Here is a 12,677-nt window from a genome sequence, read left to right as displayed (position 1 = left end):
AAGAGAGCCTTATAAGAATCTCAATGAACACAAATAAGATGCAATGAAAAATCACAATAAAAATGCCAATAACATAGGTTTAATTTCCTAGATTTAGATTTAACCATGCAGTTTTGGAATTTGATAATAGCATTTTGTGTTTTGCATATTAAGTTCTATAGGAGATTTTGTGCCTTTTATTAATAGTATAAAAATTATTTTGATTTGAAGTGTGTTGGTCTGAAAGATATGAAATAAAAATAGTTCCTGAGAATTAAAAAGTGAATATGCACTTACTTATTCTTAGCTATCTTCTGTTATACACAATTATCAAAGATTGCCAGAAGAAAAATTCATCATTTTTAGGGACTTCTAATTTTAATGGGTTGGATAAGTGATGATGCACATGGTTTGGAAGAAAGAGTCCTTTAAGAGAGAGTACAATGTTGCTTCTTAAATCATTAAAGCTTAGTCATACATGGAGAAAATGCACAATAATTAAGAACTAATGTTTTAACATGGCAACAGATGCATTGGACAGGTAATTAAATAGAACATTGCTTATTTGTAAAGAAATGACAAAAAATTCAAACTTTCCCAGGCACGTGAAATCTTTATAGTATCAGAAGTGGGAAACCTAAAAGACGTGACTCATTCTCTGTTTGGATGATGCAGAATTGCTCTAAGCAGTAAGCTTACTGTTTTCAGACAGCATTAGCAGCTTCAGCACATACAACTGTGTCATCCTCCCTAATACGCAGTGTTTATAACTGCAAAGGGGAGATGATAAACAGCATATGAGATCTGATATTTTCATGATGACTTAAACAGATACTGATGGACAGATCTGCTGTTTGATGTTTTCTTCACTAGCCCTGAAGATGCTGAGACATAGAGGTGGCTGTGATTATCTTTTGTAAGACAGGAAATGCAATCTTTAGGGATCTCTGGAAATAGAAAGGTCATGCAGTCTGGAACCTGTGAGTCTTTTCAATCTCTAAGTCATCAGGTATGACCTCATGAATTATAATGATGCTGTTAGACTGTAGAGTTATTGCTTTTTCTAGCTCATTTAGAATAATCAATGTAATTGTTTATTATTAGATTCTCCCTAGGATATTTGAACAAGTAATATTTATAGTAATAGATGCCAGATAAACAATATGAATTTTAGAAATATGTGTGTGTTTAAGTTTGTGTTTACTTTAGCTTTTTATGGGGATGTGGGAAGTAAAGAAAGAGATCCTTTGTATGTAATTAAGGGCAAGGTTTTGGGCTCTACAGATTTTTCCAGATTAAACCTGAATACAGTCAAATTGCAGCTTTTTTTTGAATGATAAAAATAGCATAAATCTTTCATACTGATAAGTATACACCATAGCTAGCTGCTTATATATAGTGACATATTAAATTGTTTTACCTGGGATTTCTTAAGCAGAGAAATAGATGTTACTGCCACTGTACTGTGCAACCACACAGCAACCCAACTGTGATGAGTAGAATTATCTTTATCAGCATCTGAGCTATTTTCTTGAAATTATCTTTCAGTATCTAAATTGTTTTAAAAGGCATAGCCTTTTAATTATTTTTCAGATCTATTGACATAATGATGCTTTGGTTCTCTTAATGCAGAGATCTGCTAAGGCACTGCTTTATAGACTAAAGCAGATAATAAATCTGTTTTATTCTTTGTTTTTGTTTTTGTTTTTACAAAGAAATCCGGTGCCGTATAAGCTTGTTTAAGATTTTTGACCCAGAGATATTCTACTTTTGATTGCTTTCATTTTCAAAATGAAAGACTTAATTATATTAAACATGTTAACTACAAAGAATAGAAAATCATCACATCAAAGAATGTGGATTTATATATCCATTTTATTCTGAAACCCTGCTATTTATTTTAAACCATTTTCACCTATCATGTTATAATGCATTTAACTTTGTTTTTTTATAGCATATCCTCAGGGTTACATGCTTGGATAAGAAGCCTTGACTCTGTTTGACATTCAAGTTTTGAAGGAATTTTTTTTTTTTTGTATTACACATATTTCTGCCTCAGGATTAGGGGACCTGGCAGATACTTGCCAAGGCATCCCATATTAAATGAACAAAAACAGAGAAAATGTTGCAGCATTTCTCAGAAGATAGTTTTGTCTTCATGATTCCATAGCTTGATTAGGATTTAATGCCCCATCAAGGTAAAATGTTGTATTAAATATGAATATACTTATCAAAGACTAAAAGTGATTTGATTCAGTTAAGGGGTCAGTTTCTCCTTTTTAATTAAAAGCACACTAAAATTTATACCTACTGATATTGACTATTATTTTTTATATGTTATTCAGACTACTTAGCCTGCTTAGATTCTTATTAGCAGGGAAGTTTGCCATATTCTTAAGCTTGATTAGTTTTGGAATGATTTGAATATACCTTTTAGTTGCTACAAAACCTGTTTAATCTGTTAGAATTTATTTCCAGTATTTGCATGTATTAGTCACTATGAGTACATTCTGTTTCTTGGCATTGCTTTGGGATTCCTCTAAGTATTGGTTTCACAACATTCTGCTAGATTTTTGACTGTGTTTGTGACCTTTCAAAAGAACCAAACCATAAAGATTTTTAGTTACTTTCTTCAGTGACACTTAAATGAAGATATCTCAATAATTCTATAAGGTGAAAAAATTACAGTCTTAGTCTCATTTCTTTTACAAGGTGGAGAAAAGTGTTTCTCTGTTGGTATGTCAGAATATATAACATTAAAAAGTAAATATTGGTTAGAATGTCAGAGACATTTAATATAATGTCAATCTTTTTCCTGTACAGCAAGATGATCTTGACCTTTTGAATGGTGAAATTGATTGTAAATCTGCTCAGTAACAATTGCTCATCATCTTTTTGTAATGGTTGCCTTTATTGGTACCATTTTATACATGCATTTCATTATACATTGTAAAGATTTCTAAAGGTAAGCTGTCTGTAAACAACTATTTGGGTAATTGTTCAATTCAGTGAGCATTATGTGAAAGCTGATTATTTGTACAATATTGTATTTGGTGTTGAGAGAAATACAGAAAAGAAAGAGTTGTTTCCTGCTTCCAAGATTATGAGAAAATGTACATAATGAATTGTGCTCACATTTTGAACTGACTTTTCAAAAGTGGTATGCTACTATCAGTTCTAATTTATTAATTGGTGAACCTTAGGATAAGTTACATATAATTCTTTATTCCTCATGTAAATCTCTTGATATTAGAGACATTAAAGATTGGATCAAACTATAAAATCAAGCATTATATAATTTTGATAACTGCATTAACTTCTTTTATAATACATAAAATTATTTTTATTAGGGCATTATAAACTGTTAATAAAATTCAGTTCAGTTCAGTTCAGTTGCTCAGTCGTGTCCGACTCTTTGCGACCCCATGAATTGCAGCACACCAGGCCTCTCTGTCCATCACCAACTCCCAGAGTTCACCCAAAGTCATGTGCATTGAGTCAGTGATGCCATCCAGCCATCTCATCCTCTGTCATCTCCTTCTCCTCCTGCCCCCAATCCCTCCCAGCATCAGGGTCTTTTCCAATGAGTCAACTCTTCGCATGAGGTGGCCAAAGTATTGGAGTTTCAGCCTTGTATGTTTTATAAGCCATAGTTTTCAATTTGAGAGCAAAAATATTGGCAGCATGCAGAAGCAGGGACCCCAACAATCATTTCAAAACAGGGATGTGAACAATTTTCTATAATTCCACTTTGGGGGTGGTTTAGTCACTTAAGTTGTGTCTGACTCTTGTGATCCCATATACTGTAGCCTGACAGGCTCTTCTGTCCATGGGGATTCTCTAGGCAAGCATACTGGAGTTGGTTGCCATTTCCTTCTCCAGGGGATCTTCCTGACCCAGGAATTGAACTCAGGTCTCCTGCATTGCAGGCAGATTCTTTACCGACTGAGCTATATAGGTTATTATGGAAGGGGATTTTGATTTCAGAGGGATTAAGTTTTGGAAGTAAGGAGTAGCAAGTTTTGGACTGTTTGATGCTAGGTAACCCACTCCAGTACTCTTGCCTGGAAAATCCCATGGACGGAGGAGCCTTGTAGGCTGCAGTCCATGGGGTCGCTAGGAGTCGGACACGACTCGGCAACTTCACTTTCACTTTTCACTTTCATGCACTGGAGAAGGCAATGGCAACCCACTCCAGTGTTCTTGCCTGGAGAATCCCAGGGACGGGGGAGCCTGGTGGGCTGCCGTCTATGGGGTCGCACAGAGTCGGACACGACTGAAGCAACTTAGCAGCAGCAGCAGCAGCAGGTCAGGGTCATATAGGGAGTCTGTTGAATAAATTGGGGAGGATAGGATTTATCTTAGGCTCTGCCAACAACGGTCTGTCTAGTCAAGGCTATGGTTTTTCTAGTGGTCACGTTTGGATGTGAGAGTTGGACTATAAAGAAAGCTGAGCACCGAAGGATTGATGCTTTTGAACTGTGGTGTTGGAGAAGACTCTTGAGAGTCCCTTGGACGGCAAGGAGATCCAACCAGTCCATCCTAAAGGAGATCAGCCCTGGGTGTTCTTGGAAGGACTGATGCTAAAGCTGAAACTCCAATATTTTGGCCACCTGATATGGAGAGTTGACTCATTGGAAAAGACTCTGATGCTGGGAAGTATTGGGGGCAGGAGGAGAAGGGGACGACAGAGGATGAGATGGTTGGATGACATCACTGACTCGATGGACAAGAGTTTGAGTGATCTTCGGCAGTTGGTGATGGTTAGGGAGGCCTGGCATGCTGCAGTTCATGGGGTTGCAAAGAGTCGGACATGACTGAGCGACTGAACTGAACTGACTGAGGAAGGGCACTGGTAGGAACCAGTAGGGAAGTAGACCTTAACCATCTCGCTGTTGGACATACATGCACAACTCTGTTCTCTTCCATACCAGTGTGCTGGCTGAAAGCAGCATGGAGGTGGGTTGTTGTTCAGTTGCTCAGTTGTGTCTGACTCTTTGCATCCCCGTGGGCTGCAGCATGCCAGGCTTCCCTGTCCTTCACCATCTCCTGGAGCTTGCTCATGTCCATTGAGTTGGTGATGCCATCCAACCATCTCATCCTCTGTCGTCCCCTTCTCCTCCTGCCTTCAATCTTTCCCAGCATCAGGGTCTTTTCCAATGAATCAGTTCTCATCAGGTGGCCAAAGTATTGGAGTTTTAGCATCAGTCCTTCCAATGAATATTCAGGACTGATCTCCTTTAGGATGGACTGGTTGGATCTCCTTGCCATCCAAGGGACTCTCAAGAGTCTTCTCCAACACCACAGTTCAAAAGTATCAATTCTTCGGTGCTCAGTCTTCTTTATGGTCTAGGTCTCACATATATACATGACTATTGGAAAAACCATACCTTTGACTATATGGACCTTTGTTGGCAAAATTACGTCTCTGCTTTTTAATATGCTGTCTAGGCTTGTTTTAGCTTTTCTTCCAGGGAGCAGGCATCTTTTAATTTCATGGCTACAGTCACCATCTGCAGTGATTTTTGGGCCCAAGAAAATAAAATCTCTCACTGATTCCATTGTTTCCCCATCTATTTGCCATGAAGGGAAGTGGGTAGAGAAGATCCGAAAGCCTTATTCCTCTGGAATCCTAGGCTGGTGCATGCTGCCCAGTAATGCTTATATTCTTGAATTAAAGCAATAGAAAATTATTTACAAGTTCTCCTTGTTTGTATGGTATGGTAGTTAAGCATCCAGACTGCCATCCATGATCACTAGATTCAAGTCTTAGCTATACCACTTACCAGCTGTATGATTGTGGGCAAGTTACTTAACCTTTCTGGCTTTCAGTTTCCTCAGTGTGATACAGACGTAGTAATGGTGTCTGTGTCAAAGAATTGTGAAGGTCAAATGAGTTAAGGCATGTAAAGCACCTTAAGAGTTCTGAAATATACTAAGCACACTACTGCCAATGTTACTTAGTGGCAGACATTGTTATATACATTCTTAGAGCTAGGATGAGCTATTGGTAATGGTCATTGTGAGTTTAATTTTGACCTCTCACCCTCATTCTTCTTTTCAAGTAAGAAATTCAGCTAAAAACACTTCATAACAGTAGATTACTGAGTCTTTGGGAAAGCTTAACAGCAATATCAGGTCTTTTTTTAAAGTACTAGTTAGAGATTAAAATTAAGGAGTAAAATCAAGGTTTAAATAATAGAGACGTTATAGAGCTTAGGTTTAATGACCTGAGTTATTTTTTAAATCGTAAAAAATATCCTTGATGAAGACTCTTCACTCAAATTTATACATAGCTTGTTTTAGTAATTTTATTTGTTAATGAAAATTTATATTCTAGATGAAAGACTAAATTGAAATATAAATACAATACTATATATGAATACAGCAGTTCAAGTTCCTGTTTGATAGAGTATAATATTTTGAATTACTGATGCTTATTTAATGTAAAGACATCAATGTGCTTAAGAATTGTCAAACTCCTAAGTACAAGTGTGTAATTTGGTGCTTAGATGAAACCTAAATCTAAATCTTAAGTAATCTTGTGTTACATTTTGTGACAGTTTTGCATTTTACTTCTGTTCTCTTGAGCAATTTTCTCAGTGTGCAGCTATTTCCCTCGAATTGGCACAAGGTCGATCAAATTGCCGATCAAATTTCAGCACAATGCAATTTGTTAAAGCAAACAAAAAGCCAAACATGCAAAACCCTGTAGTATTGCAGTAAGCGCAGTACAGGGCAAGGATATAAAGACCAATAGGTCCTTGCCTTCAGGAAATCATAGATAGTGAATTGTAAACACTAAATACAAATGACTGTAACAGAATGTGAAAAGTAGTGAGTGCCATAGAGGTTCAAAAATGAGATGAAAGAGGCATAAATCATTCTGCTGAGTTCAGCTGGCAGAATATTTCAAGCTAAGTGAGGAGAGAGAAAGAAAAGCTAGATGAGGAGTTGGGGAAGTATGTCAAGGGGCATATGAGGTAGACCTTGAAGACTGGCCAAGACAGGAAAAAGGCCATTTTGGATAGAGGAAATGACATGAGCAAAAGTTGGGAGACAGAAAGCCAATAATATGTTTGAATAGTATGCAATGGTTCATTTTGGTCTATAGCCCAGTCGGTAACTCAGATTATCAAAGGAAAGATTTGTTGGGACCAGATAATGTAGAATCTTGAGTGTTATATTATGAATTTCTAAACTGAAAACATTTGTGTGCTGAACTAATTATTTTGGGGAGAAAATAAAATAAAAGATTAAAAAACAGCACTATATTTTGCAGTCATATTCAGAGCTCTAACCCTCCTGAGACTTTGAAAATGAAAATTAAATTCCTGAGTAGATTTAGTAGTTAGTAGACAAGGTAGGGGGTAGAAGCAAAATGAAGGATTTTAATCAAATTCTCTATCAGAGTTGCACGTGAGAGCATTTCTCGGTCTGTCCACAACCACTCAGGAGTCCTAAGAGACCTCCTGCTTGTCCCTGATGTAAACTCCATTTTATTGTTAAGTAATCAGCTTTAGCTTTGGCTTTATTTTAGACATTTCCTAGACCAAGGACAATCTAGAAGGATCATTTTAATACAATGAATATGCATGTCACTATGGTGAATATTTGGCTAATAAAGACTTTGTCTTAGGAAAAATTGGAAGGAGAAATTGCTACTGATAATCATGGAAGTTACAGGGATATTTAAGCTCTGCTTATTGCTAATATAGCAATGTTAAAGTAAGTGTAATTGCTAATACATTTAATATCATCTATAAATTTTCTATTCCATACACCAGAACTTATTTAGTATTGTGTGAGGTTAGTAGCAGATCTCCCTTAGGTGTGACATCTGAGATGTGATTTTTGTTATCAGGAGGATAGCATTTGTGCATGGGAATTGAAAAAATTGGAATTGAATACTCTTATTTAGTACATCATCCATATAAATGATGTCAGAAGTAAACATGGAATTCCACAGTGTAAGTAAAAATGAAACCAGACACTGTTGCTCTTCTGGCCCTTTATTTAGAGCAATAGCAGACCCATGTAATTGAGAATACTCAGTTTCTTTCTGTAGAATACTGCATTATTTGAAAAACCTATTTTTCTAGACGTTTCAATGAAGTTGTTCTTATTAATCCTGTGACTTCATGTTGCCTTGGGAAATAGCTATACATATGGTAGTGGTATTGGCCCAGCAAATTTTCAATACTTATTTTAGAACCATAGGTCCATTTGTGGGAGAAACTTTGGAGAATATTGGATTTTAGGTTTTTTAAAAAAACTTTTAAACATTCAAACACTTCTTACCTTGCTTGCATGCTCAGTCATTCAGTTGTGTCCAACTCTGTGACTCCATGGACTATATAACCTGCCAAGCTCCTCTGTCCATGGGATTTTCCAGGCAAGAATACTGGAGTGGTTTTCCATTTCCTCCTCCAGAGGATCTTCTTGATCCAGGGATCAAACTCATGTCTCCTGCATCTCCTGCATTGGCAGGCGGATTCTTTACCACTGAGCTGCCGGCAAGCCCTCCTTAAAAAACAGATAAAAGACATTGACTGAAATGATCCTTTCCTTATCCCAAGTCTTTTAGAAAATGATAATACAGGAATATAAATAAGTTAAAAAGACAATTGAATAATCTTTGATTAAATTTCTCTTTATAAAAGGCAACAGAACGTGGTTCATGAAATACTGCAATTCAAAATATGCTGCATATAAGTGTATATTATCTATTTCTAGCCAATCCTTTTTTTGGTCAAAATTTTATTCAAACTCATAATAATTTGTTGAGTCTATTGTATAGTGTGGAGGGAGGCAGTGTAGCACAGTAGTTAAGAGCCAGAGTTATGGAGCTGGATTTGTTTGTTTAGATCCTATATTCTCCATTTACAGACATAGTTTATTTTAGTAATGTTATCTAATCTCTCTCTTCCTCAGTACTGTCATCTATAAAATGAGGATATTAATGTGCTAATCTCTAGGCTTGTAATGAAAATCAATCAAATTAATGAATTACTATAAGTAAATTACTTGAAACAGTGCCTAGCTTAATAAATATTGCTTATTAAATTTAGTCCCCACTGAACTAGGTAAAGTTGAGGAGAAAGCTACAAAAGATAAACAAGATATAAAATAAATCCATCACCTGAAGGAATTTGGGTGTGTGTGTGCTCAGTTGTGTCCAGCTGTTTGCAACCTCAGGGACTGTAGCCTGCCAGGCTCCTCTGTCCATGGAATTTTCCAGGCAAGAATACTGGAGCGGGTTGCCATTCCCTCCTCCAGGATCTTCCTGACCCAGCGAGCGAACCCTTATCTCTTGCGTCTCCTGCATTGGCAGGCAGAGTCTTTACCACTAGATTCACCTGGGAAGGAATTTACATTTTTGTATGTGTAAAGTATCATATATAATGTTATATATATAATATGCATACATAAATACACATATTTAGTACATATGTATGTATAGTGTTAGTTGCTCAGTCATGTCCGACCTTCGCGACCCCATGAACTGTAGCCTGCCAGATTCCCCTGTCCATGGAATTCTCCAGGCAAGAATACTGGAGTGGATTGCCCATTCCCTTCTCCAGGGGATCTTCCCAACCCGCGGACTGAACCTGGGTCTCCTGCGTTGCCAGCAGATGCTTTTACCATCTGAGCCACGCAATAACACCCATATATACATACATACACACATATATAATAGCTTGTCTAAGATCAAAATTGTCTACAAAAGATAGGATGATGTGGGGTTCAAACCAGGAGGTCTAACTGAGCTCTTGTTCTTAACTACTGTGTTATATATATGGCTTAGAGCTATATACATTCAAATTATATTTTAAATAGCCATGTACAAGTTCATATGTTGTAAATGCCAAATTGAGACGAGAGACATCAAGGTAAACTGAAAGTTCTGTGGAAGACTTCATGGAAGAAGGGTGATAAGTTTCATATGACCCACTCTTTGATCTCTTTTTTACTGCAAATAACATGTGTAAAGTCTTTAGCACAGTTTCTACCATAGGTACTCAATAAATTATAGTTGTTATTATTATCATAATCTTTCTGATAATTTCTTCTAGATCTCCCCTAATTGGACAATGTGTGTTTGAAATCCTTAATTCTAATCTGTACTCATGACTTAAATTACCCACCAGTGATTCTTAATTGTCATTATGCATCAAAATAAAATGTCTAGCTTTTAAAAAATATTGATACTCTAGGCTTATTTCAGAAGTATTAAATAATATGGATTTATAACCCATGTTTTTATATTTGCAATAAACTTTCCAAGTGAATCTGATGGGCAGCCAAAATTGAGAACTGCTGCTTTACATGGTGATGAATTGCAATTCTGTACCTTAAATTTGCACCTTAACCTCTGTCTAGTGTTCCAGACATAGCATCTCTGCTCATTTATCTTATCAATATCTCAAACTTGGTATATCCTAAGCAAAACTTACTATTTAATCTTCAAGACCTCTTTGTTTTTCCTAGCATAATGACCTAATAATAATTCTCAACTTTTTAATCCCGACCATACGTCCAATTACTCACCAAGTAATGTAGAGTGTTTCTCCTAAGGAGTCTAAAATTTACCTTTTCTTTCCATTCTCCATTGTCTTGACCTCAGTGTAAATTCACATTCATTTCTCACCTGGACTGTTGTAGTCATTTCTTAATTGATACTTCTTTTTCTTCCCATTGCTCATCTCCAAGGCAGCCTACTCACCAATCAGCTGCCAGAGTATTCTTTCTAAGATGGAAACCAGAAACAGATATTTCCCTACTTAAATTCATTCTAAGGCTCCCCATTACTTTCATAATTTTTGGAGTTCAGATAAGTGAGAACATGCAATACTTATCTTCCCTTCTGTGACTTATTTCACTTTGCATAGTGCCCTCAAGCTTTATCCATTTCACTGCAAATGGCAAGCTTGCCTTCTTTCTCATGGCTAAATGATATTCTGTTGCATTTACTCCATTCATTCATTTATTGATATACACTTAGATTGTTCCCATATTTTGGATATTGTCAATAGTGTGGCAGTGAACACGGAAGTGCAGATACCTCTTTGAGACAGTTATTTCATTACCTTCGAATACATACCCAGAAGTGGTACTGCTAGATCATATGGTAGTTCTATTTTTAATTTTTCGAGGAATGAGGAAGTGACATTTAAACTTAGCCATTTTTAGTTAAACTCACTCTAAATTCTACAAGTTAGAGACAGGCTCTCTCAAACATTTTAAAATGCTGTTCTCTTTGCCTATAATGTCTTTAGTCCCTCATTGCACTTGTTTTTACCTGGTTAACTATTTCTTATGTCTCAAGATTTATTTATATTAAGCACTGCCTCCTTTTGAAACATTCCTTCATCTCTTCAGAGTGAATTAGATGTTTTTCACATGGGTTCTTATGGATTCTTTAGCTATTTACCTTAAATGAAGCCCAATACATGCTGTATTGAAGCCGTTGATTTTCCTGTCTTGACTGTGAGCTGTTTCAAAAGCCAGATGTGTTTTACTTTTTCACACCAGCACTAATGTTGTTCCTGGCACACCATAATTACTTAATAAATTTTTGTTGAATATCCAAATGGGTAATTAGTATGAAATGTTTGTGTAAACATATAGTCTAGGTCACTTTGGACACCATTAGGAATTTATATTCACTGAGGTGTGTAACTCTTTCCCATTTTCTATTTCCTATCTCTGCACTGATCACTGAGGAAGGCTTTCTTATCTCTCCTTGATGTTCTTTGGAACTGTGCATTCAAATGGGTATATCTTTCCTTTTCTCCTTTGTGTTTCGCTTCTCTTCTTTTCTCAGTTATTTGTAAGGCCTCCTCAGACAGCCATTTCTCCTTTTTGTATTTCTTTTTCTTGGGGATGGTCTTGATACTGCCTCCTATACAATGTCATGAACCTCCATCCATAGTTCTTGAGGCACTCTATCAGATCTAATCCCTTGAATCTATTTGTCACTTCCCTCGTATAATCATAAGGGATTTGATTTAGGTCATACCTGAATGGTCTGGTGGTTTTCCCTACTTTCTTCAATTTAAGTCTGAATTTGGCAATGAGGAGTTCATGATCTGAGCCACAATCAGCTCCCAGTCTTGTTTTTGCTGACTGTATAAAGCTTCTCCATCTTTGGCTGCAAATAATATAATCAGTCTGACTTTGGTATTGACCATCTGGTGATGTCCATGTGTAGAGCCTTCTCTTGTGTTGTTGGAAGAGGGTGTTTGCTATGACCAGTGTGTTCTCTTGGCAAAACTCTATTAGCCTTTGCCCTGCTTCATTCTGTACTCCAAGACCAAATTTGCCTGTTACTCCTGGTGTTTCTTGACTTCCTACTTTTGCATTCCAGTCCCCTCTAATGAAAAGGACATCTTTTTTGGTGTTAGTTCTAGATAGTGTTATAGGTCTTCATAGAACTGTTCAACTTCAGCTTCTTCAGCATTACTGGTCAGGGCATAGATTTGGATTACTGTTATATTGAATGGCTTGCTTTGGAAATGAACAGAGATCATTCTCTCATTTTTGAGGTTGCATGCATGTACTGCATTTTGGACTCTTTTGTTGACTATGATGGCTACTCCATTTCTTCTAAGGGATTCTTGACCACAGTAGTAGGCATAATGGTCATCTGCGTTAAATTCACCCATTTAAGTCAATTTTAGTTCGCTAATTCCTAA

General features: G+C 36.6%; 1 protein-coding gene across 2 annotated transcripts in view; it reads left to right on the top strand.

Moving 5' to 3' along the window:
• The window catches only part of SLC4A10 (solute carrier family 4 member 10), a 343,935-nt gene that overhangs the window by 95,521 nt on the left and 235,737 nt on the right, over nucleotides 1–12,677 (top strand). The window contains exon 1 of one of the 2 annotated variants that reach the window (XM_069574339.1): nucleotides 895–988. The exons of the other annotated variant lie outside the window; for it this stretch is intronic. Within the exon in view, the coding sequence (XP_069430440.1) occupies nucleotides 908–988 (81 nt within the window). The 5' untranslated portion in view covers nucleotides 895–907. Of the gene's footprint in view, nucleotides 1–894; nucleotides 989–12,677 lie in introns of those variants that run through there. 2 annotated transcript variants of the gene reach the window in all.

The sequence above is a fragment of the Ovis canadensis genome, chromosome 2, assembly GCF_042477335.2.
Source record: "Ovis canadensis isolate MfBH-ARS-UI-01 breed Bighorn chromosome 2, ARS-UI_OviCan_v2, whole genome shotgun sequence".
In the NCBI taxonomy this organism is placed as follows: domain Eukaryota; kingdom Metazoa; phylum Chordata; class Mammalia; order Artiodactyla; family Bovidae; genus Ovis; species Ovis canadensis.
Note: the sequence above shows the minus strand (reverse complement) of the source record. Positions and strands in the feature narration are given on the sequence as shown.